The 27,009-nt window shown below is 40.6% G+C and overlaps 1 protein-coding gene across 2 annotated transcripts in view; it reads left to right on the top strand.

Moving 5' to 3' along the window:
* Positions 1-25,803, top strand: part of RMND1 (required for meiotic nuclear division 1 homolog) — a 39,376-nt gene extending 13,573 nt beyond the window's left edge. For both annotated transcript variants that reach the window (XM_030556588.1, XM_030556589.1), the window contains exons 3-12: positions 3,335-3,443; positions 8,834-8,909; positions 12,085-12,124; positions 14,656-14,756; positions 16,031-16,137; positions 17,018-17,082; positions 18,109-18,185; positions 19,356-19,476; positions 25,089-25,205; positions 25,561-25,803. In XM_030556588.1, the coding sequence (XP_030412448.1) occupies positions 3,335-3,443; positions 8,834-8,909; positions 12,085-12,124; positions 14,656-14,756; positions 16,031-16,137; positions 17,018-17,082; positions 18,109-18,185; positions 19,356-19,476; positions 25,089-25,205; positions 25,561-25,593 (846 nt within the window). In that variant the 3' untranslated portion in view covers positions 25,594-25,803. The remainder of the gene's footprint in view (positions 1-3,334; positions 3,444-8,833; positions 8,910-12,084; positions 12,125-14,655; positions 14,757-16,030; positions 16,138-17,017; positions 17,083-18,108; positions 18,186-19,355; positions 19,477-25,088; positions 25,206-25,560) is intronic.
* Positions 25,804-27,009: the final 1,206 nt, after the last annotated feature.

The raw sequence follows: 27,009 nt of genomic DNA, 5'->3' as shown, positions 1-27,009 counted from the left end.
CAGGAAAGCTCATGCTCCAAAACGTCTGTTAGTCTATAAGGTGCCACAGGACTCTTTGCTGCTTTTTAATTTAAGTAATTGATTTTAATTTTGTTTTGCGGTTCTATTTTTAATTATTTTCCTAAAAGTTTGATTCTCATTGGTTGGTTAATCATTGAGACATGTTGATTTGCAACAAAATATAGTTTTTTACATTAAATTTGGGATGTTTTTCTAACCATGGGGATAAACAATATCTACACACATTTAAGCAGTTACATGGCTTAACATACATGTATTCAGATTTTCAATTTTTATGTTTTTATTATGTTGAGAAATGTTTTTATTCACGAGATTGTTTTGATTTTTTTTTACTTGTGATTGATGTCAAGCTGCCTTTGGTTGGAAATTGGAAATCAATTAAAATGCACAGTAACGACATATTTAAATTGCTGTTCATTAGTTAAATAAAGCTACCTTAAATGTGTTGGACACAGAAGAAAAATTTATCAAAAGATGTTTTGCATTTAAAACTGATTTATTAAACAAAGTATCTATGGTTAGGGATTGCACTGTTTCTGATCACCATGTCTTGCAGAGTTTTAGAACTAGAAGATCTCATCCTTACACCTTCAGGAAAATTAACTTTCCTGATCTTTCAACTCCCAATCAGTTTCTCAACTTAGAATGAGCTAGTCATTGAACTGAACAGTTAAATAAACTAAAAGGAAGAAAATATTTTCTTTGTACCCGCAGAAGAGGCTACTCTTGTTAAAAGCTGGTCTAGCACTTCAACAAAGTCTGGTTTCAGATGCTTAGCCAGTGGGTTGACTTTCTTTAAAACTTTGGCAGCAAATACATACTGCTTGAATATTTTTATTTATATTATTTCAATAAATTATAATTAAGTTTACCTTAATATAGGTTATCATAATTTCAAATTTAATTTTTCATATGTTTTTATTTTTTAAATATAAACCTATTCAAATGAAAAAAATCTGATTTTTGTGGAGTTTTTAAATCTGTTTTTATCCACCCTGAAATGGAAAATCTTTGAAGTATTTTTCCAAGGTGTCATTTGTTTTTCTCACTAAGTTTTATTCTTCATAGCCCTTAAGCCGTAGTATATGAGTGCCCTCCAGGAGTGTATTAAACAGTGTGACTACACCTCTGTCACATGTTGTTTGTTCTCTCATAATCTCCCCAAAGGGAGGAGCATATATAGTGTAGGGGCTTTTTAGAACTGTTTTCAAAAAAATTTTTAATATAGATGTTGCTATGTGTTAGTTAGAGAAGGCAATGTCAAGGAAATGTGTCTTGTACTTGTAACAGAAGGTGGTATGGTTTGTAATGGTCCTTAGTTCCTGGGGGAGTTCATTCCGTGGTCTCAGACTGGCCCCTTAGAAAGTTCTGTCGCCTGCACAGATGAGCTTTACCCTTACTGTAGAGAGTTCCACTGCCAGAGCAGTGTGGTTGTCAACCATGGTCTTCATCCCAGAACTTTAGGCAGCCTTAGATATCCTAGGCCCACGCCATGGAGCACCTTGAAGATAAAGGCTTGAGACCTTGAAAATGATTCAGTTCTATGGGAAATCAGTGCAGAGAGCAGGGAACAGCTTTTGTGTGCTCACTGTAGCCTGTGTGACTGAGAAGAGACACTGCAACATTCTGTACTAGTTGGGGTTTCCTCAGTGCTGAAGGTTTTATGGCTAGGTATATTACATTGTTGTACTCCAGCTGAGAAGTAACTAAGGCTTGTGTAAATGATGCCAGGCCATCATCTGCCAAGGTGGGACAGAATCTCTTAGCCTACTGGAGGTAATAGAAAGCATTGCTCATGAATGCTTCTATGGAACAGTTTAGCATCAGTGAGAAGTCCGAGAATACTCCTAAACTATTAACCAAATTGACCAATTGTGAATGTGTACCTTCCACCAATGGCGATTGTGCTGTGACTGAAAACTCTTGAAAATGCTTTTCTCTACCCACCAGCATCACCTCTGGTCCTTGAAAAGTACATCGTTTATTCTTCCTTTGTATATCTTGAATTAACCCAGAACTCTTCAAATATTCAGGATATATTGTTGCTGCAGTTGTAAAAGAGCACGCTGCTGTATCTGAATCATCATAAGTAGCCTTTAGAGGGGGTTTGACTATATCCTGCCATTTGGAATGATGACTTTAGGTCTTCTGGCAGGTGATCCATGAGGGATTTCAGCTTGTTCAATTGGAGGTAGTCTCATCTGGCCAGAAGAGTCAGACAGTTAGTCATCCTCATTCACAGAGTAGATGAGAAATAAGCCTTCTTATCAAGGAGATTCCGTTTCCTTATAGTCTGTCATGAGGAGAGGATTTTAGTAGTACTTCAGCTACTACTGAATACTTGCAGCAGGGTGCTGGTAGAAATATCCCAGCAATGGCAATGCAGATTAGTCTGTGGTAGTCTGTCAGCTTTTGTGGAAGAAACTGAGATGAATGGATGAATTACTTGCAAGTCCTTGGATTGACTACACAAGTCTTCAGTGATTAGTGATACCACTATTCTGTCTAGCTGCTGTGGCCACAAGGTATGAAACAGTCTCCTATTCAGCTGTCTAAAGAGGTAGCTATGCAGGCTAATAAGAACTTAAATTTAAAATGCAGACACAGTAGGTCAGGTGGTTCTTACATTCCTAAGAGCCCATGAAGACTGACTCCCTACATGGATGCTAAGGAATAGGTGGTTCTTCCAGGTTTCCTCTTTTAAAGATGCAAATCCTTCAGCTAGTGGGACAGGAGATGCTGTTTTCAATGGAAACTGGAGAGCTACATTTAATAACCAGAGTCCCCAGTTTTGTTACAGGGTCTTTTTCTAGGTATTGATATTCAAGTCTGTCCAAACAATTCTGCTTGTTCCATAGGGATGATGTGATGAACAGCACCCTGGTGCTTTAAACTGACTGATTTCTTCTGCCTCTTCAGTCCAAGGTCTTAATGGGTCCACACCTCTGCTTGGCTTTTGCCACAGAATCGGGCTCTGGGGCTCAGTCTGAGCTTCTCAGAGAGCCTGCACAATCAGGAAGGATGAGGTAAAGGTAGTACAGCAGAACACCTCTCCAGCAAGTGAGTCTTTAAGGAAGATGAGCCATTGTGCATGCATTGACTGCTGTGCATTACACAAAGGGGGCACATGTGAAGCTGATTACCTTACCAGCCAATCTTTGGTGCCAAATGAAGGCGTCCATAACACAGAGAGTAAAATAACAAATTTAAATTGGAAAAATGAATGTCAAATCATATAACAAACTTGGCCACAGAGCCAAACAAATATCCCTTCAGCCTTTTTTTAACCCAAGCTTGTATTCCTTTGGCACAGGATCTGATGCAGTGTACAGCCTTCGCAACAGCAGATGAATATCATCTTGGTAATCTGTGTCATGAGCTGACTTCATATGGATATGTTGAAATAACAAGTTTGCCTAGAGGTAGATTTTTAAAACCTATTTTGAGCAGCTTTATCTTATTTTGGGAACAAAATATGGGTGAGTTATATAGAAAAGTAGTGGTTATTTTTTACTTTCATATGTACTTTATCTTTGACCTAGTATCAGGGAATATTTTCATATCTTCGAACAAAATTGCCTTCTCTCAAAATTTTCTTAATAAAACAAAAACTGATGACAAAAAAAACCAAACTTTTGACAGAGCAACTTTCTCTGCACTTGCAAATTGCCCTGAAAAAATCATTTTGAAAGTTTGATAAAAGAATTTCTATTTTTACAGGAATTTTCAAATAGAAGGTTGTTCTGTTTCTAATAAACATTTCAAAACAAAATAAAGTTTTTCATGGTTCTCCTTCTTCTTTTTCTTTTATGCCACTTTTCCTGGTGAGGTTTGCGGTAGCAGCATGGAGAATAGGAAGGATGAGACCTCCTTTTCCTCTGCAACACATTCCAGCTGTTGTCCCACAACTTTTAAACAAATAAAAAATGGTGGGTGTTTTGATAATCAAAATTCTTCATTTTGAAAAATTTCAGAAAAAAATAAATTGTCAAATGAAAATTTTTCAGATCTTTTGACAAAACCCTACTTTCCAACGACACAAATTTTTAGTCTGAAAATTTTTTGACCAGCTGTCACATAATAAGAAGGTAGCTGGTAACTGTTAAGAAGATAACATAACCAATACGTGGTAACCTGTATATTGACTACAAAAGGTCTAAACTAGAATGCAGCAATATACTTTCTGTTCTGCAACCTGCTTGTCACCAGCAAGTATGAAGCTTTTTCTAGTAAGTAATCCTTTGCCATCAAATTTGGCAGAATTAAGCTTCCATGTGAAAGTTTCTAGATATTATAGTTATGAATATACACAGCAGTAGTTTACACGTAGATTGTCATCTTTTGTCTACAGACAGCTCTAATTCCTCTATAGCTGCTCATAACATTACCAGTCTGCAGCAAAATGAAAGTTGACCAGTCTTGGCAGTTTCACAGCTGTTAGTCAGATCCCTGCAGATAAAAGTAAAAACACATCTTTCACTCTGCTGTTGCTTAGAAAAGCTATGAGGCATTGTTGCTTTTTTATTGGAGGGGGAAGCTTGGGATGAAAATAGAATAGTGAAGATGTCTTTTGTGGGAAGCTGAGTAGAGCAGTGGTGATATTCTCAACCATCCCACTGCAGGGGTCTTTGGGGTGGGAAGGAGGGAGGGAGGGGATGCTGCTTCTTTCCAACAGCCAGAAAGTTTAGACACTTCATATTTATTGGGCACTTTCTAGCGTGAGGCAGATCTTAAAAGGCCAGAACAAGATCCTGGGACAGCAGCCTGGTTAGAATCCCAACAATCTCCCCTTTCCTTGCAGCAGTCTGGAATTTTCACCAGGGCACTTTCCCTAATCATTGATGCTCTTTTCCTGATCTTTATTGGCCCTTGAGTGTCTGATAAACTTTTCCAGCCCTGATCTGTATTATGAATTTAAGAAGTATCCCCTGAATACTGCCAGTTGGCCATCAGTAGGAGGAGAGAGAAGCTTGTTGAATATTTTTCCTTTAAAACAAACACCAAAGTGAAAGGATACATTTCTGATCAAGAAAATACAGTAAACATAGTGGGACAAATTTAATCACTGCTGTAACTGTTGAAGAGTCCACTTTAGCAAGCCTTCAACAAAATATTTGGCAATGATTCCACATGAAATTTTTCAGAAAAGCTGGGAAGCTGTGGCTTGGATATGAATTGTATGATGAATCCTGAATTAGCTGAAGGGTGCTAACCAGAGAATAATTCTTGGAATCATTGTTGGTCTGGAAGACCGCAAGTGGGGTTCCACAAATGTTGGCTCTTGAGCAGTTTACTATCTTGGAAGAAGTGGAGAGTACATTAATCACACTAACAATGTATGTGAAGGTAAGAGGGATGGAAGATACTGTTAACAGGCATTTCAGCAGTGCTCAGCATAGTATCACAAACGTTAATAAATTAAGCCTGGCCAAACCGCAGTGATGAAAGAAAGTGATATTAACTCACATTACAGATGGAGATGCAGAGACAATTTACACTACTGTAAACAAGAACAGAATCTAGCCCTTTGGCTTCAAACACACAGTACTTTTGGACATATTTTGATTGGAAAGATTATTGTGAAACATTGTACAACAGGTCTATGTGTATTAGAACAAAGGAGGCAACATTTCCATATGAATACTGGCTTCTTTTACTTCAGGGCAGTAATTTTGTCTCTTCTCTTGTATACAGCATACAGCACAATGGGGTCCTAACCCAGTTGGGGCCTTTACCATAAGATAAATATTATTGTTGTTGCTGGTGCCATCCCCCCGATTATAGCTGCCATCTCTCCTGTCTCCTCGCTTTTTGCTCTGACTTCTCTCATAGATGTTAGTTTTCTATTGGGTTGGAGAGAGATTTAATACTTATTTTTTTCATACTGTGATTATGCTAGCAACTAGGATGTTTTGTGGGTTCTTAAATCCTCATGCTGAATGTAGTGTCAGATGGCATGCTGACATGGCAATGATTGGATAACAACTTGCTCAGTCTTGTACACTGGAAAGTAAAATGTTGAGCATACGTAAGTACAAAGTAACAAATCTGGGAATTATGTCCCTAGTCCCTGCCTATTAAAGTGCACTGGTTGCATTGTTATTTCATTTGGAAACTGTAGAATCATAGGACTGGAAGGGACTTCTAATCCAGTCCTCTGCACTCAAATAATCTAGCCTAGTCTCCTGCAGTCAAGGCAGGACTAAGTATTACCTAAATCATCCCTGACAAGTGTTTGTCTAACCTGCCCTTAAAAACCTCCAATGACTAAGGAGATTCCACAATATCACTCGGCAGTTTGTTCTAGTACTTAAGTTCCCTGACTAAACAAAACCAGTTTTTTTCAATCTTTTCTCATAGGTCATGTTTTTGAGACCTTTAATCATTTTTGTTGCTCTCCTCTGGACTTTCTCCAGTTTGTCACATCTTTCCTAAAATGTGACTCCCAGAACTGGACACAATACTCTGTGCTGATAAGACCTCAGCTGGCGTAGAGTGGACAAATTACTTTTTGTGTCTTGCTTACAACACTCCTGCTAATAGATCCCAGAATGATGTTTTGCTTTTTTTGCAACAGCGTTATACTGTTGATTCCTATTTAGCTTGTGATTCACTATAACCTCCAGATCTCTTTCTGCAGTACTCCTTCCTAGGCAGTCATTTCCCATTTTATATGTGTGCAATTGTTCCTTCCTAAGTGGAGTACTTCGCATTTGTTCAAATTAAAATTCAGCCTATTTACTTCAAACCATTTATCCAGTTTTTCCAAATCATTTTGAATTTTAATCCTGCCCTTCAATGCATTTGCAACCCCACCTAGCTTGGTATTGTCTGCAAACTTTATAAGCATACTGTCTATGCCGTCATCAAAATCATTGATGAAGATATGGAACAGAACTGGACCCAAGACCCATCCCTGTAGGACCCCACTCAATATGCCCTTCCAGCTTGACCATGTACCATTAATAACTACTCTGGGAACAGTTTTCCAACCAGTTATGCAGCCACCTTATAGTAGCTTCATCTAGGTTGTATTTTGTTTGTTGGTTTATGAGAAGGTCATGCAAGACCATATCAAAAGTCTTACTAAAGTCAAGATATACCACATCTGTGCTTCCCCCCTATTCACAAGACTTGTTATCCTTTCAAAGAAGGTGATTAGGTTGGTTTGACACAATTTGTTCTTGACAAATCAATGCTGATTGTTACTTGTCACCTTAGAAATACTATAGTGGCAGACTACCACAGATTTTCCTAGAAGACCACAGACATGGGGAAAACAAGTATTTGATGGGATATGGAGATGAGAAGTTATGGCTTGTCCTAACTAGGTCTAAACTTTTGAAATGCCTACATAATTAGTAATTTATTACTAAATGATTCTTCATCTTTTCTCGCTCATTCTCTGTTCATGTAGTTCTTTGTTAACTACACTGGACTGAATTCTGGCATGATATAAGTGGACAAAACTCCCATTAAATTAAATGGGATTTGTGCCCACTTATACTGTGATATTACACGATAGCTATGTCAAATGTATTTTAACCATGATGGAAAGTATAACAAATACAGAGGAAATAACTGGGCAGTGATATTTTAAAGTGGGAAAATGAAGGGGTTTGCTGACAAGTGCTCTCTTCCATCAAAGAACACAAATGATATTTAATAGTTTTGCTCAGCATTTGAAACTTGATCAACTATTACTACAACTTTCCCAATTCTGACTGCCTTAGTGGATAAAAGTCATGGCTTTTAAGTGAAAGATGTCAAGTCAGTTGGTGGTGTCAATTCAGTTTCCATTGGAAATGAATCCACATCACACAGTCACCACCTCAGGTAGCCCTTATAGATACTTGTTTCCCAAGTAAGTTTGCAATAAGGCAAAGTACTAAGTGGGCACAGACACTGAATTTAACACTTCTCCCCAACTCTTCCCCAACTCTAGAGGTGATTCTGTCACATTGGGGTTGATGCACATTTGGCTGCTATCTTAAGCCTTGTCTGCACTAAAAAGGGTTTGCTGGTATAGCTACACCAGCAGCTCCTCATAGCTTATCCCAGTTCACCAAATGAAATAAGCCATAGCAGCAAAAACACTCTTTTTGCTAGTAAAACTGCATCAACACACTAGGGCTTTTGGCAGCATAGCTATGTCTATTATAGGGTATGATTTTTCACACTCCTAACGAACATAACTATGCTGGCAAAACTTAGTGTAGACCTGTACTTTGCAGTCCTTGCTGTATGGGAAAAGAGGATTTCAGTTTTCTGGGTTGGCAAGCTCAACAAGAAGGTTGGCTGCAACTGTGGGGGCATACCATTGTTCCTCTCACATCAGTCAGAATTCCTCTAGGTGGCATCCTCTGACTCCTAGGTTTCCTTCATAGAGCAGTGTATACTTTCCAGGGTTCTCTGCTTGGTATCCCCCATCTGATTCCCTTGTATACACCTATGACCTCACTCCCATTCCTATTTTTCATTTGTTGTCCACTGCTATCAGTTCTATCCTGTGTCCTATATTCTTCATGAGTACTACATTTCACTACAATTTTTAAGGGGAACTGGGCTAGTGGAGTACAGAATCAAAATCAGGAATGAATGTGCATTTTTGAGAACCCATGCAATTTTATATATTGTAATTGCTTCTTATACTCCCTCCTTTAAAGCATTTCCATTTAAAAAAAAATATATAGTATTTGTATTTTGGAAGTACTGTTCCCAGATAAAAAGTTATAAATGTTTAACAGGTTTAAAATACAGAAACTGTTCTGCCTTCTAAAGTGTTACTCCCTTCCTCTTATTTTTAAACTAGATGCAGCAAATGTTTTAGTGATTGGCACGGAAAACGCTGCAAAAGAATATGATCCTGGTATGATCTTTTTCTTCAGGTAAGTTGCAAGCCAAGCCTGCCACATATGGTATATGTGGATGTAGAAAGCTACTTTGGGCTTGTCTACATCAGAAAGTTGCAGCGCTGGTGAGGGAGTTACAGCGCTGCAACTTAGGAGGTGTACACATCTGCAGGGCACCACCAGCGCTGCAACTCCCTGTTTGCAGCGCTGGCCGTACTCCCGTTTTGTCTCGGGTGTAGAGGATTCAGCGCTGGTGATCCAGCGCTGGTAATCAAGTATAGACACTTACCAGCGCTTTTCTTGACTTCTGTGGAATAAGCAGGTATCCCAGCATACCTGAGGAAGCCTCTGGTAATCAAACTGGTCTCCTTCCCCAGCTTGCTCTCGCGTTCCCCGAACCCCGAGCAAGCAGGTCTCCTTCCCTGAGGTTTGCTGGGTGGTTCCGGGAACGCGAGAGCAAACCGCGGCGAAGCTGGTCTCCTTCCCCAGTTTGCTCTCGCGTTCCCCGAACAAGCAGGTCTCCTTCCCTGCGGTTTGCAGGGTGGTTCGGGGAACGCGAGAGCAAACTGCGGCGAAGCTGGTCTCCTTTCCCGGTTTGCTCTCTCGTTCCCCGAACCCCCGAGCAAGCAGGTCTCCTTCCCTGCGGTTTGCAGGGTGGTTCGGGGAACGCGAGAGCAAACCGGGAAAGGAGACCAGCTTCGCCGCGGTTTGCTCTCGCGCTCCCCGAACAAGCAGGTCTCCTTCCCTGCGGTTTGCAGGGTGGTTCGGGGAACGCGAGAGCAAACCGTGGCGAAGCTGGTCTCCTTTCCCGGTTTGCTCTCGCGTTCCCCGAACCCCCCTTGAAGCCGCCCAACAGCGCTGCAGTGTGGCCACATCTAACACCACTTGTAGCGCTGGTTGCTGTAAGTGTGGCCACTCTGCAGCGCTGGCCCTATACAGCTGTACTAATACAGCTGTAACAACCAGCGCTGCAAAATTTTAGATGTAGACATGGCCTTTGTCAGAGTTCAGGGCAACTGCACCTGTATTTCCTCCTCATAGTCTGACAAGGGTACCCATTCTAGGCTTCAGGCTCCTCAAGCACTCACTTCACTTGGGTAGAGACCCACGGGTTTCTACAGTGTGAAAGTCAGTCTGCCTTAGCAGACCTGCTTTGCTTTTCCTCAGAGCCTATAAACCTACACACATGCTAATAAGTTTACCAGAGATCATCCCAACTCCAACAGGGGCTCTGGCAGGTGACCAGCCCTCTCATCCCCACCAAGAGGATTTTTCTGTGGTTACAAGTTCATAACAGCTGTTAGTGCAGAACAAGCACCCCATGAATCTGAGTTCCTCATTGTTAGGCCTCTGATCTTGTTGTCCTCATGTAACAGGTAATGAGTAGACAAAAGTCCCCTTCTCAGGGTGAAGCTTCAAAAGGCTTAGTTGTTGCATAACTGGAGGGGTATATTTGCATATGCCTTCCCCCTAGAGATTTCCTGGGAAACCTACATCTTTAAAATTCATTCTTGTTTAGCCCATTGTTTCAAATAGTCCTTTGAGGTGAATAACACTTCCCAGGGTTTATGTTAATCATGTCTCCCCCCTAGGACATTACATATAATCCCCCAATAATGCTACACATTTTTATTTTCAATACAATGAACTTGTAAGATACTGAAACTTATTTAATTAAGTTAAATTTTATTGAATTAAAGTGTGTCCAGCCTATTGCAGGAAATTGCCATATCTGTCATGTATTTTATTTTAATTATGTTAAAAAAAAAAAAGAAGAGTGTTTCCTTTTGGAGATCCAGGAAACATTATTCAACTACTTAAAAACATAGGCGGGGAGTTCCATACCCACGTGGTGCTCGGGCACCAGCAATATTCAGAGCCCAGGGGCCCAGCTCCACCAACATTTAGGGCCCGGGGGGGGGGGAGGCCCAGCCCCACCTGCGGGCCCCCCCCATGCCTTCCCCAAGTGTCCCTGGGCCCCGACTTGCTGCCCCCACCCCCTGCTCGCCTTTCCCCGGGCTCCAGAGCAGAGAGGCACTGACACACTGTCTCTTCAGGGCAGCTCCATGTTGCCTCCCTGAAGCAATTGCTGCCGCAGGGTCCTAGTGCCCCCCAGCTCACCGCCAGGGCAGACTGACTGAGCCTGCCCTTCCTCCTCAAACCCTTCCCTTTTCCGGCAGGACCCTCCAGCAGCACAACCCCCTCCACCCTCTCCTGGCCCACAGTCACTGGTCCTGCCCCATGCTGGGCAAGGAGGCAGCCCCTCCCTCAGTCCCAGTGAGGCTACAGTCGGGCAACAGCAGGGGAGGAGGTGCACACAGCACCCTCCCCCCGGCACCCACCACAGCGGAGGTGGGGGAGACTGCTGAACTTGAGAGAGGCCCTGGGAGCACATGCAGTGACCGTGGTGGGGGTGTGTGCGCTACTGAGGGGGCAGGAAAGTGGGGCTCCTCCCCCAGAGCTTGCTGCTGCTGGCAGGGAAGGGCTGGGGGGGGGTCCTCCTCTCTGTCTCCTGTCCCAGAGCAGCCTGCCTGCATCCCAAACTCATCCCCAGCCCTGCCCCATCCCAGAGCCCACACCCCAGCCAGAGCTTTCACCTCACACCGCACCCTCAACCATCTGTCCAAGTCCTGAGCCCCTCCAGTACCCCAAACACCTTATCCCCAGTCCCAGCCAGAGCCTTCACCCCCAACACTCCTACTCTCACCCTGAGCCCCTCCCACACCCCAAGCCCCCCATTGCCAACCACAGACAAAGCCCTCATCCCCTATACCCCTACTCTCACCCTGAGCCCCTCCCACACTCCAAACCCCTCATCTTCAGCCACAGCCCTCACCCCTGCACCCCATCCCTCTGCACCCCTCCCTCACCCAAATTCCCTCCCAGAGCCTTGGGCAGGTGGGGGGCAGAGTTGTGGAGGACAGAGTTTGGGCACCACCAAAATTTCTACAAACCTGCCACCCCTGCTTAAGTAATTAAATAATTCTGACTTTAAAACTATATTTGAGTATTTTTTGTATTTAAAATTAAAGCATGATTAACAGCATCTGTTATGGGGCTCATAAGAAGACTAAGCATTGTAAATTTTCCTGATTCACTTTGTGCAGAGGTAATTCCTGACAACATGACTGTCGCATTAAAACACTTTTAAGTACAAAACAATGTAATTTGACCCTCAAGTCTAATACATCCTTATGTTCTGTTAACACAGGGAAGGGTCTGTTGTGTTTTGGAATGTGGAAGAGAAAACGGTAAGTAGAAAAAGGAGCTGTATCATTTAAATATCAGAGCTGATTAAGGTGAAATTCTTGTCATTCCTGCAAAGCCTGAGCAGATGGGTTTTGCATAGGTAAACTGTGGAGGCGAGGGGAGGATTGAATTCTTCTCCTTGATGAAGGCAGCCACTTGGGACTGCTTCAGGCAAGTGTGGATTGTTCTTCGCATCCTGCCTTCTTGCATAAGGTGGGCAGGTCTTCCACAGTGCTACCCTTAGAAAATAATATCCCAGTTACAGCAAAGTAGAAGCTGTAAGATGCCTTGCAGACCATGCCACCTGGTTCTGAAAGCCAGTCATGTCTCATAAATTAACTGGAGTCAAGCCAGGTCAGTACAGCAGTGTAACAACAATGAACCTCTAGATGATTATTCAGTATGTGACACCTTTCCCTTTCTTTCAATACTGAACTACACCTGGATAATATTTTGGGGCACTGTGCTGTTGGATATGTCGTCTTAGATCACAGGTCCCTCATCTCTTGCAGATCCCATATCCTGGCCATGTACCAACTTAAGCTTCCCCTGCAGCTGGAATTGGATACAATGGAACTGATTCTTTATTGCGTACAGTTATTTACACCAGTACAAAGTGGATGTAAAATACTAACGGAGTAGAATGGGAGCATTTTATATCTACTTCTAATTCGCTTTTCACTATTTTTTTTTTTTAAACTACACAAGAGTTAGACAACAGAGAATCAGATACAAGGTCTGGTACACACACACTTTTTGTACTGGTATAACTGTGGTTTGGGGTATGTTTTTTTTTTTAATTTTTTTTTTAAATCAAAATAGTTATACCTGCATAACCCATAGTATGAAATGCAGTTACACTGGTATAATGGTGCCACATACAGTATAGTTTATTTCCCTTCCTCTACTGGAATAATCTACACTAATATAAGTGCCTTTATACCAGTATATCTGAAGGGCACCCTCAATACTACGTATGGTCCTTGGATGTTGTTGGAAGTTTTGCTTAATCCATTGGCCTATCTTTAATTTCCAAAACTGATTTACCACCTGCCTCCAGATTTCTCTTGAGAAGTCTGCAAGGAAGATTTTAGCTAGGCTGTTAGATTCCCGTTGACTTAAAGGGTATGTTTCTGTTGACTTTAGTGGGCTTTGGATCAGACCCCAAATAGACACAAGCAGGCTGCCATTGAAGTTTAGCCACTTCTGCGATGGAACACAACAGTTCAACATTGGGTGACAAGACATCAAGTGTGAAAAATTGGGACAGAGGGTGTGGGGTAATAGGAGCCTATATAAGAAAAAGACCCAAAAATCGGGACTGTCCCTATAAAATCGGGACATCTCGTCACCTTGTTCAACAGCATACAGCAATGATGCATGACAGCTTAGGAAATGAAGAGGAAAACTGCATCAATTTGTAAACTAAACAGGGCATTTAGCTAGGCAGACAGGAATTACCCAAGTGGGAATGGCTGGAAAACCAAGGCTAGCAGCCCAACTTTTTGAGTATAGTGCCATGAGAGTTTAATGATTGTCTCAGCTAGAACCTGGATTTTTGGTCTCATGTAAATGACAGTAGCTTCAGCAAAGAACAAGCCTATGATTTCCTAGCTAAACAAATAAAGACAGTTAAATTCAGCAGCAAAGTGTCTCCTCCCCAAGTATTCAGTATTTTCTAAGTGGAAGGTGTGCTGCCTACTGAATCATTAATATTCAAAGTCCTATAGCACCGTGGATTCTCCCCCGAGGTCTATACAAATGCTGATCAGGCCTGATCCTGCTTAGCCTACAGGATCTTGTGAGATCACAGCCATAGATATTATGACTGCTATAAAAATTAAAGGTACTTTTTCTCAGCAATACAAATCAGAATTTCTCTACCTTTTTAGCAGTAATTCTTGGAATGCTTGGCAGACCTTAGACACTTCAGTATGAAATTCAAAATGATATGGCAATGTTTCATAAATTGCAGCCCTCCATAAAAACATATGGCAATGACTTCTTATAGCATCATGTATATTGTCAATAAATATTATGAAAGCAATGAAGAAAGCTAATACCACAGAGAAAATTATAGTTTCGTGTAGGTACTAACTGATTTTAAAGTATCTGTCTTTGGAAACAGCTTTATTCAAACTTGAAGAAACTAAAACTTTGCATTGAAAGATCCACTATTCTCCTTATTTTGAAGAGATAAGTGTTTAAAACTTGGGTGCCCTAGCAGTGAGTATAGTATAAGTGCCTAGATGGCACAATCTTTTGGCCAAATTAGTTTAGAATTTCTGTTCTAAAATGTACAGGGTCAGAAGTCTTGTACTGTGGAAGATTTTCTGAATGGGATGTAAAATAATATTAAAATGGTCACTTTATCCTAATGCAAAAAGGTATTTTCACCACGCCTTTAACATTCTTTAAATAAACATCAGTGTATTGCTTTAATTTTTATGTATTAGATGTTTGAAGACTTATGTGGGGCAGTTGTGTAGTATTTGCTCACCATTTTAATAATGTGCAATTGTCTTTTTCCTAGATGAAAAAAATAATGCAAGTGCTGGAGCGGCATGAAATTCAGCCTTATGAAGTTGCACTGGTTCATTGGGAGAATGAAGAAATTAACTACAGGAGAGGAGAGTAAGCATTTTTCTGCATCCTTTACCCAAAAACATTCCTTTCCTGCCTCTCCTCCAAAGGAGTAAGATAAGTGTTTTGAGGGGTAAATAGTATGAGCTACAAACATTAAAGCCATCAGTCTTAATGGAGTATACATTAATTTAAAAAAAAAATATGGCTTTGCAGCATTACTTGTGATTTAGATGTTATTTACTAATCTTACTAAAGTATTAGAGTAAACTCCATGGCTTCATAATTGTAAGTGCTCTTCAGCAGTCTCAAATGGAAGAACTCACACCTCGTGAGGGCAGATATAAAGGAAAGGTGCATATTGAGACAGCTCTGATGCTCTGATACAGAATGGTCATCACAAGGAGTATCTTGCCTTAGATACATTGAAATACACTGAAAACATAACAGTTTCTAATAGGAGTAAAACTGGCATATCATGGAAGAAGACATGTGACCTTCCTTGACTTTGTTTCTTGTTAAATCATATCTTGAGATCATGATGAGCTGCAGTTCTTGTTCAGAAAGATTTTTCATTTCAAATCATTGCTATTTCATAGAATACATTGTATTTAGTCATTTGTAGTACAATGTTGCTACATAAGATGACCATTTTCATAGCCAATGGAAAACTGAATAGGAATATGTTGTAAATTATGGAATCTGTAACTATTGAATTGTTCCATTGTTTTTAGCTTCTCCTTCACAAGCATTTGTACTTTAAATTTCGGGATGCTTCTCAGACTCTTGGGTGGGACTTATGCAAGGCACCTTGAAACTTGCAGGACTCATGACCTCTACTTTGCTGCTGGCACACTGAAAAGAGCTGTGGGGCAGGGGAGAGTATCACAATTCAAGAAGGGAAAGTAGTGGAAATAGAGTGACAGAACAGAATAGGAGAGACAAAAACAAGAACAATGAAGTAGAAAGAGGAAGCACAAGAGGGGAGGAGGAGTGAGTGGGAAAGAGAAGTCCATCGTCCTGCTGTTTCTCTGAATTTTCTCAGTACTGCTGCAGTTGATGCAGAAGATACTAATATTAGGTTTTTGCGGAGGAGTTGCTGGTGTAGAGGTTGAAGAAAGGGCTATAGGTGGGTTTTCTCTCACTTTAATCGTGACTGAGAGCAAAATGCAAGGAAGTGAGATGGAGCAGTCATATACACTGCTCCATGTTTTTAAATTTTAAAAAGGTGCATGAGGAATTTCCTTGTATAAAAGATTCTACCCCAGCTATCCATTTTTAGAGGTGACTTAGTCAATGAAGATGTCTCAATCCTGTTTTTACAGAGGCCAGTCAAAGCTCCACAGAGGAGAAATCTTGTTAAATTCTGATCTGGATATTGATGAAGTAATTCTGCAGAAATTTGCCTTTTCAAATGCTCTTTGCCTTTCTGGTAAGCTAATACTTTATGTAGTATCCAATTTTACCTAAGATTGTGAAATGCCATCACAAATTTGGACATATACAATACAAGGGATGGAGGGAGAAGATGACCTTAAGCAAACTTTATATATGGTGAATGTCTGTCTGTCTGGGTATCCGGTGCTGTTACATGGGTTACTCTCATTCATGAAAGTGAGGTACGCACATAAGTTGCCAGAGGCTGAATAGGGGGATTACTCTCATAGTTTTTAATGTGTGTTTTGTAAATTGGAGCCCTACTTCCGTCACAGATAAATCTTTTAAAATAACATGCTTGAGGAAACATACTTTTTTTTTCAGTTTACATCTCTTCTCTTCCTCAACCCTAAATACTCTATTATTATTAGATGAACTAGAAGATAGCAGCACTTTGTGCCTGAAGCACATAGTGTGCCTGCACTGCCACTACGCATGCATGCTGAACATCTTCTATAGATAAACAGAAGACTTCTTTATCCAATTCTGTCTGTTCTACACCTTTTATGAACACCAACTTCACCAGAAACAGAAGGAAATTTACCTCATTAAAATATATATTAACATGAATGCTGCAGAAACATTGTTCTGACTCACTCTTTTGCAGAGCAATGTCAGGCAACTCCCAAATTAGTTATTCTGACACAAGCCTTGAACAGCTAGAAATGATAATGTATACTTATAGACTTAAAACTAATGAGCGAGTGATATTTATTTGAATGTCTGGTTATTTAGATCATTTAAGTCATAAAAAGTCAACTGCAGTTTAATGGAATCTTGAAACATTGGCAGATAGGCACTGTGTTTTATGGTTGGTTGAATTCTGAGACAACACATGAGATGTAATGTCCTATTCTGTTAATTTTTTGTTGCAGTAAAACTGGCCATTTGGGAATCATCCTTGGATAATTTTGTGGAATCTATCCAGTCAATTCCTGAGGTGAAATTTCTGTTTACTTGTGTTTTTTGGTTTTTTTTTTAATTCTTTGTAAAGAATTAATTTTATCAGGAAAAAGATATTGGGAAAGCATTTGAATGGCTAATAGATTTGACTGTAAAGCCAAAGCTGATATAGAAGCTCAGGGCAAACTGCACTGGGTGGAATAAGGAAAGATGTTTAAAACCTTTTTTAAAGGGAAGTGATTGTCTGCATGCAAAAATGTTTTCACACAGATGCACTTACTAGAACATGCATATGCATGTACAATAAAGTATCTACCTTTTCAAAATTTAGTCAGAGAATAGTTCAGCATCCCTGATCAAAATCTAAATCAACATGAACTTGATTAAAATCTCAAATGTGAGTTTTCCTGAGATTTTAATTAAATCAAGATTGCATTGTCCCATATCACCTATATAGAAACCATAGCATTGAAAGTACCGCTCAGTGACTTCTTTCTCCAGGGAAAAGAGTGGGAATCCTTAGCTTGGCTCTTTCAAACCAATTTATTCATTTGTTTTTTGAGCGTCTCAAAAGAAGAAATTAAAAAAGCTCAGTAGTTATAGGATACGAGAGAAAGTTCTACCCTATGTTAGAAACTAAATAGAGACAAAACAGAATAAAAGGGAATAAGTGGTCCATTTTCAGCCTGGCTACAGTTTAACAAGGGGTGTTCCAAGCGTCTGTGTTAGCAGTGGTGGTGTTTAATATATTGATCAATGATCTAGAAAAAGGTTGACCAGTTGGATGTGACACAACAGGTTACCAAAGTATTTAGATAAATCAAGACTATAGAAGACTAAGGATCCCCAGAGTTACCTAACAATGCAAGGTAAATGGGCAGTAGAGTAACAGGTGAAATTCAGTGTTGATAAATGTGCAGTAGTGCACATTAGAAGGAATAGTTTGAACAATTGGTACAATGCTCAGGGTGTAGGACTCATGATTTTTTTTTTACCAAACTTAAATAAAATAAGCAGTTATGGAATGTCTTTGGCTAACGATTTATCACTAACTTCTCTGCAGATATTAAAATCAAGAAAAAAAGTGAAACTTTCTCATGCTGATGTAATGCAGAAAATTGGGGAACTCTTTGCCTTACGGTAAACTTTTTTTTTTTTTAAGGGCTCACTGCCTATCATTTCAAAGAGTATATTAATAGATTCTTAGAGCCCAGCACCAGAAAGAAAGAACCTTTGTGACCCGTGATTAAAAGACTGGCAAACATCCTTATAGCGATAATTTCAAGGAGCCCAATTTATTTACTGTAACAAGGAGAAGGCGAAGGGATAATTTGAACCCAATTTATAAGAGTCTACATGGGGAACAAACATTCGATAATGGGCTCTTCAGTCTAGCAGAGAAAAGTATAACAATCCAATGCCTGGAAGGTGAAGCTAGACAAATTCAGACTGGAAATAAGGCATACTTTTTGAACAGTGCGGCTAATTAGCCATTGGAACAGTTTAGCAAAGGTTATGGTTGATTCTCCATCACTGGCCATTTTTAAATCAAGATCTGAGGAGTTTTACCATGATAAAAATGATTCCTTTGTTGTGACCCTCTCACGAATCACATAAGTGTGATTGTAATAAACATTACTATATATGTCCCATACAACTTAAATTTAATAAGCTAACAGGTGGAAGGGGAAAAAAGGGCTGTGAAGACACACAGCTATGATATGAACACTACCTGCTAAGGCTCTGGATTTCATATCCACACCTAGAAGAGCCTTTTGCCAGTGGGCTAGAGGAAACTATTGTTAGTGATCCTCATAACCAGCATTCAATATTTGTTTTGTGCTGGAGGTGGGAGATGTTACAAAGTAACTTTGATGTTGTTGTGACAAAAGGCCTGGCATGGGAAGGTGCTTCCCACTCAAGTCTGTTGTTGTAGGTGCTCAGCACCTCAGGCCTAAGCAATCTGTCACAATAAGTTTGTTTATTTCAAAACCATCTGTCTATACTGATATTGTTGTATAGCAAAAAGTGACTCATTCATGAGGGTCTAATGATTTTCAGTATTCTCAGAACAACCAATTTAAGCAATTATTACTGTTTAGCATTAGTCTCCTGTCCCCAGATTTGTATTTTCTATAGGGAATAAGGGGAAATACTTCATACAGGTAAAGCTGATATTTTTAAAATAAACACTGTAGAAATTGGTAGGAAACTGAATAAACTTTAATCATTGCTTTGAAATAGCACTATAAATATTTGAACCTTAAATTGCCAAAAGAAGTTTGAACTACCATAACCATCCCTCTTTAGGCACTGTATAAATCTGAGTTCAGACCTGCTGATAACTCCTGACTTCTACTGGGACAGAGAAAACCTTGAAGAGCTTTATGACAAAACCTGTCAGTTTCTCAGCATTAATCGCAGAGTTAAGGTAAGTTTCTCGCAAGTAAGAGGTTCTCCCTCACCCATAACAAGTCTTTGTAACTCCATGAGAACATAAGAATGGCCATACTGAGTCAGACCAAGGGTCCATCTAGCCCAGTATCCTGTCTTCCTACAGTGGCCAATGCCAGGTGCCCCAGAGGGAATGAACAGAACAGGTAATCATCAAGTGATCCATCCCCCTTTGGCCATTCCCAGCTTCTGGCAAACAGAGGCTACGGACACCATCCCTGCCCATCTTGGCTAATAGCCATTGATGGACCTATCCTCCATGAATTTATCTAGTTCTTTTTTGAACCCACTTATAGTCTCGGCTTCAACAACATTTTCTGGCAAAGAGTTCCACTAGTTGACTGTGCGTTGTGTGAAGAAATATTTCTTGTTTTAAACTTGCTGCCTATTAGTTTCATTTGAGAAGGAGTAAATAACACTTCCTTATTTACTTTCTCCACACCAGTCATGATTTCATAGATCTTTATGATATCCCCCCTTAGTTGTCTCTTTTCTAAGCTCAAAAGTTTGAGTCTTATTAATCGCTCTTCATACAGAAGCCATTTCATACCCCTAATCATTTTTGTTGCCCTTTTCTGAACCTTTTCCAATTCCAATATATCTTTTTTGAGATGGGGTGACCACATCTGCATGCAGTATTCAAGATGTGAGTGTACCAAGGATTTCTATAGAGGCAATGTGACATTTTCTGTCTTCTTATCTATCCCTTTCTTAATGATGCCCAACATTCTGTTCACTTTTTTAACTGTTGCTGCAGATTGGGTGGATGTTTTCAGAGAACTATCCACAATGATTTCAAGATCTCTTTCTTGAGTGATAACAGCCAATTTAGACCCCATCATTTTATATGGATAGTTGGGATTATGTTTTGCAATGTGCATTACTTTGCATTTATCAACATTGAATTTCATCTGCCATTTTGTTGCCTAGTCACCCAGTTTTGAGAGATTCTTTTGTAGCTCTTCGCAGTCTGCCTGGGACTTAACTCTCTTGGGTAGTTTTGTATCATCTGCAAATTTTGCCACCTCACAGTTTACCCCTTTTTCCAGATCATTTGCGAATATGTTGAACAGGACTGGTCCCAGTACAGACCCCTGGGGGACACCACTATTTACCTCTCTCCATTCTGAAAACTGACCATTTATTCCTACCCTTTGTTTCCCATCTTCTAACCAGTTACCAATTCATGAGAGGACCTTCCCTCTTATCCCATAACAGACTCTGGTTAGTCTTCTGCTGAGCAAGACTACTCCATAAGTTGTTATAAATTTGACTCTGTCCAGTGAAGCAGAGATTGAGAGCGTGACCTGGATTTTTTAATGGTTTTAAACTCTTAATTAATAAAAGCTCAATATTATTTACTGCAAAGAAGGTATTTTATACAAAATAATAGGGGCCTGTAAGTTGCATCCTCTTCTATAAGTTTTTTATTTGCATTTTTTCTGTGACAGATTCATGATACTTCCCCATTTTTGGCCATGACAAACAGCTAACCTTTATCATTCCGGCTTACATGTAAAGAGTATTTTTTCAAGCCTTTAAATAAAGTTTAAATTTTAACAGGAAGAGCTTTTCTTTTGTTCTAAAATACCAAACAATATGTAAAGAAACAAATTAATTTTTTTTCTTCTGCTTGTGGAGTTTTTTTTATCTAGTAAAAGTGTTTTAAAGAAACAGAGGAGTTAAAAGGCCACTGAGGTATGAAGCAATCTTTTTAGCTACCTCAAACAAGGTTCCTGTGACACCTTAATCAACTGGTAGAATGAGCTGTAGTAAAACGAACATGCTGCTTAGGCCTTGTCTATACTGCAGAGTTTTGTCGACACAAGTTATGCTGATGATCGAAAACTGGTATTATTACATTGCTTGTGCATGTTCACACAATGCTCCTTCTGTCCGCAGAGCATATCCATAGTTGGTGCACTGTGGGTAGCTATCTCACTGTGCAACATGTCACCTTCCTCAGCTAGAAGTTATGGGCTCAGTGTCTTGTGGTTCAGTTCCATGGGCTTCCGAATGCATTTTGTGGCATTTTTCAATGGCCCCAGTTTACTGTGTGCCTGCTATCTCTGTCTCAAAGAATGGATCCTGCACTGCTCTCTACTGTTGTGGTCACTGTCATGAACACATTGTGGCTGGTCATTCAGTATATCATGAACAGGAATCAGAGGTGCCTGACCTGCTGTGTGCCATGGAAAGAAACAACATCAGATTATTTTTGGCATTCACAGAGCAGCTGCACACGGTGGACTGTTGCTTTTGGGCTCGGGAAACAAGCACTGAATGTTAGGATCGCATCATTATGCAGGTCTGGGATGACAAGCAGTAGCTGCAGAACTTTTGGATGTGGAAAGCAACCTGGAACTGTACGTGGAGCTCGCTCTAGCACTGCGGCACAAGGACACCAAAATGAGACCTGTGCTCTCGGTGGAGAAATGCGTGGCAATTGCCGTGTGGAAGCTGGTAACTCCAGACTGCTACTAGATGGTCACGAATCAGTTTGAAGTCAGTAAGTCCACCGTTAAGAGTTGCAGTAATGCAGGCGTGCAGGGCCATTAATTGCATCCTGCTACAAAGGACTGTGACTCTTGGGAATGTGCGTGAAATAGTGGTTACTTTGCAGCAATGGGATTCCCTAACTGCGGTGGGACATGTTGTGATCGAGTACATCAATAGAAGGGGGACTTCTCTGTGATATTGCAGGAGCTTGTGGATCACCGTGGGCGTTTCACTGACATCAACGTGGGGTAATCTGAGACAGTGCATGACACACACGTCTTCAGAAACACTGGCCTATACAGAAAGCTGCAAGCAGGGACTTTCTTTCCAGACCAGAAGATTCCAGTGGGGGACATTGGAATGCCCATAGTGATCCTGGGAGACCCAGCGTACCCCTTACTTGCATGGCTCACAAAGCCTTACCCTGGAAACCTGGACAGCAGCAAGGAGCACTTCAACAATAGGCCGAGCAGGTGCAGAATGACCATAGAATGTGCCTTTGGCAGATTAAAAGCATGCTGATGCTGTCTTTATGGTAGGTTAGACCTCAGTGAGAAACCAGAAGTCAACTACTGTTAATCTCAGTGGAAGTTACAGGCTCCTAATCCCAATCGTTGACGGTCACAGAAGGAAAAAAAAACCATGACTGAGATACAACAGAAAATTAAACCAGAGTCTTTTAATATTAGAAGTCTGAATTCTTGGGATACTTAAAGTACCTACCATTTCAGGGACCTTGTTTTTCCAACAGCATTGGTTGTGACATAAAAGGAGTTTTAGTGAACACCAAAGGGTAAGAATGGTGTTGAGTCCTGTGATAAAGAGCTGGGTATCTTTTCTCAACCGTAAACTCTATTACACAGCTGCTTAAGTAAAAAGACAGTGACAAAGTCAAGACAGGTTTCACTGTGTGAATACTGAATAGGCTAGATGCATACGTTGTGGGTGATAGGGAAACTCTGAAGTTACAGAAGTCTCCTTCCTCCAAAATTGTTTTGGAAGGCAATACCTCACCTTGCTCCAGTAAATCACTCAGTTCACTGTTCTCGGTACTGCCCTGAACTGCATCAGCAGACGGACTAACCCAAAGATGTGTCACAGGCATTGCCTTATTGTTTACTTAATCTTTGACCTATTAATCTGTTTAAAAGTTTCTGGCTATGATGGACCTGATAGTATTTGGGGATGGTGGGGAGCTAAAGGAAGTTATACCTATCTAATGGTGGGATGTTCAGAGTCTTAAATAGTTAGTGTTTGTAAAGCACTCCGAGGACTTTGGATGAAAGGTGCTGTAAAATGGGTCGAGCTCATTCTATGAGAGTGCAAGCTACATCAATAGTGTTCCTCAGTGATGTCTCAATATTGGACATTTGCAAGGCTGACGTGGTCATCAGTACATATGTTTTCAAATCATTCTGCCATTACCACATCATCCAAAGCAGATGCAAATGTTAGTGGGCCAGTCCTGCAGTCTTTGTTTAGATCAGGGGTGCCCAACCTATGTCCCAAGGCCATACACGGTCCACAAGAACGTTTCATAAGGCCCAAGGCCTGCTTCAGCACAATATACTAATGGCCGATTCATTACTGTTCTTTTTCCCTGTGTACTCTAATTCAACTGATACACATTTTATGCACTGATTTCTTTGTTTCTTAAATAGATAATATTGTATATAGGTTGTTTCTATCTAAATAAATATGAAACAAGCTGAACTTAAAATATAAATCAATACACGTGCCTTTAAATCTTATTAAAATATGTAGAATCTATTTGGCCACACAAGGTTGTGCTTAAGTTTATGTAGCACTCGTGTGATAAGACTGGGCACCACTGGTTTAGATAAACTGAGCCCTACCTCCTGAGGTGGGTACTGCTTGAGTCACGTAAGTTGAATACACAGCTGCATCTTCTTGAAGAAGAAGGAACGGTTATTTAATGCAAATGCTTCCTTGAGATGTGATGCAGACATGTATTCCACAATCCCCCACCCCATCCCTTCTGTATCAGAGTCTAGTCTCTGGGCATTCAGGTGTGAATGAACTGAGAGGGTCGAGGTGGCATTGCCTCATATAGCCAAGGGAGGGGCTGTGGGCATGAGGTACCAGTGCTGCCTGCTTTGGGTAACACTAGGCAAAATTCTTTGGCCTTGGTATGGTGGGTGTGCACTCACCTAAGTGGAATACACATCTGCATCACATCTTGAAGACACTCAGTTACACTAAGTAACGGTTCCTCATTTTCTGTATAAACCAGGGAAATGTTAACAAAAGTGCTTCAGATGATCACTTGTCACAGTGTCATTTGGGGCAAGTGGCAGGTTCTGAAGGTAGTAAGAGCTCAAACCAATTGGGCTTTTTGAGTTCAAAACAACTTCTTTCATTTCCCCTGGAATCCAATTGTAGGGCATTGGTGGCCGTGTGGCATTTTCCTGAGTTCAGTGCTAGTCATATAAAACAGGCTTTGCCTTTTTAAAAGTTGATATGAATACTTATAAAATCACAGCTTTTTTTTTAATTCTAGCTGTTTATCTTACCACTATTACAATGTGCTTGATGGCTTTACATCACACAGATTCAGAGGTCTCGAGCATTCAATTTTTCCAGTAACTCAAAATGCCTATTAAACAATTAGTTGAAGCACTGAGAGAAACCACCCCTTCAATTTGGTTGAACGGTAAAGATTTTTTTTTAATGGACTGTCTGAGTACCCACATGAGCTGTGCTTCCTTACTTAATTTCTTGTATTTTTAGGGTTTAGACTACATGACCTATTAATTTTATTCATCTTGGCTCCTATGAACGTGTATTTTTACTGGACATTATTCATCCTTATGATGAACTGACAGACTAGCTTCAAGGTGTTTTCATTAAAAACCTTGCTACTGTGTGTATGTGGAGTACCACAAGAGGCTGTGCTGTATACTTTTGCACAGTGAAAAATCTATATCAGCCTGGAAACCGAACAATCATGTTTAAGTTAGATAATTTCTGTGTTTGGTTAGCTTTCCTTAATGATTTTTTAGAATTTGTTTAACTCAGGCTTTCTCCAAATGCAAACTCTTCAACAGAAAACATATGTTTTTGCTGCAGGTAATGAATGAGAAACTTCAGCACTGCATGGAGCTGACGGATCTGATGCGAAATCACCTGAATGAAAAACGTGCCCTGCGCTTGGAATGGATGATAGTCATACTCATCACTATAGAGGTTAGTTTGGTGTTCGGTTGCCATGCTTTTACTCATCACTCTGCGGAAGAAAATTAAATAATGAAAATATTATGATGCAGGAGTCACCCACTGTTGCAGGTGTAAGCAGCTGTATATTTTACATGGCATGATTTGAAATATTGTGGAATAGTTTATGCTTATGTAGCCTGTATGTGGGAATAAGTCTTCAGTTTTGGTTATTTCATGTATCATCACTGAGCCTTTTCTTTTGGTTTGCAGCTATCTATAGTCCATCTCTTCAGATTATTTTGTTTACTGTTTACCTTTTTTGTAGTATTAAAGAGAACTTGTACTGTGCAACTCCTTATTAATACTTGTATTCATTACTGTGCAGGTCATGTTTGAACTTGCCCGAGTAGTTTTCTGACCATGGCAGAAGCTAAGAACATCTGAGAAAAGTATGACAGGACCATATTCAGAACAGAAAAAAGTTCCTTGCTCCCACCTCTTTATTTTCTGTATACTTCTGGAAAATGCTGTAATTATCTTACTAAATAAATGTATTTATGTATAAATAAATGTACATGTGTTCAAATAAACTGTGAACTTAGTGAATAAATTGTAAGTTAGGTTCAGCACTACTGGACAACTGATCTTTTGATATAACACTAATCTATAGAATTTATGCATTTTAAGTGACGTTTCTGCAGTGAGTAGGAAATGCTGTGTGTCAATAAATGTCTCCAGTGTGACATTAGTTTTGTCTCAGTCATCATGGAGGGGACTGACTCAGCCTGTTCTGGTCCATGGATACCAAAGTCCTTGCTGCTGCCCCTGCTTCCTCTTCCCCCCCGCTCCCCACCCCCACACCCCCCGTACTGAAGTTTTTGCTGCCTGCTCCCTTTGAGCACTGAAAAGATATTGATACACCTACTCCCTCATTTCCATTTTTGGTGAAAGCTTGTCTTCCTTTCACATTTTGTTGCTTGAAATATCTAGAAGACATTCTGGATGTTTGATCTGTCAGACCTTCACCCCAGGAACCCACAACTGCAACAACTTCTGCTTAAGAAAGCCCTTGAGGCCAGACCCTTTGGATCCATTCAGACTTTGGTTCAAAGGTCTAAAGAGTCAGCCTCAGCCCCAGTGGTCCCTGTCAATTCCAAAGGGATCCAAGCAGCTGCAGCCCCTATCAGGGACAGACTTGGTTCCTGCAGCTCCTACAGTCAAGCCCCTGAACGGTACAAGGCTGAACCAAGAAGCATGGATCCCAATGCCCTGGTTCTGGTAGAAAGGTCAATGTTCAGTTCGGCCACCCTTGCCAGTACCAAACCTCGTACCTCACAGCAATCTGATCCTGACGTAATCCCTGCAGCTGCAGGACATGGGTCAGTTCCAACTGCCTCTTCCAGATCTTGGAAGATGGATTTAAGCAGTGCCTTTGAACTAGAGTTGTCAGTGCCTTTGGTTTCAGGTGCTGTGGCACGGAGGAAAAAGCACAGGAGCAAGACAGCCAATGTTAGCAGTGCTGGTTCCTTTGCATCAGAGCTATCAGATCCATACAATTCTGATGGAGTTGTAGCTGCAAAGTGGAGACATGTTTCACCCCCAGCTTCAGTAATGAAAAAGATGAGCCCATGTATCATTGGATCCAGTGTTGTCCAAATCTTCAGATCTGCTGTCATTTCCTGATGCAGTTTCTGTGTCAGTCTGGTTATCTCCTTGGTTCCAGAAAGTTGTTACTGTGGCAAGCAGTCCAAGTCCACCTTTCGGCTCTGGTCCATGCTTTGGATCCAGGTTTGAAGCACACAGCACTTAAAGCAGGGATTCTCAAACGGGGGGT

The sequence above is a fragment of the Gopherus evgoodei genome, chromosome 3 (assembly GCF_007399415.2).
Source record: "Gopherus evgoodei ecotype Sinaloan lineage chromosome 3, rGopEvg1_v1.p, whole genome shotgun sequence".
Lineage (NCBI taxonomy): Eukaryota > Metazoa > Chordata > Testudines > Testudinidae > Gopherus > Gopherus evgoodei.
The sequence above is the reverse complement of the archived record's forward strand: the minus strand, read 5'-3'. Positions and strand labels throughout refer to the sequence as shown.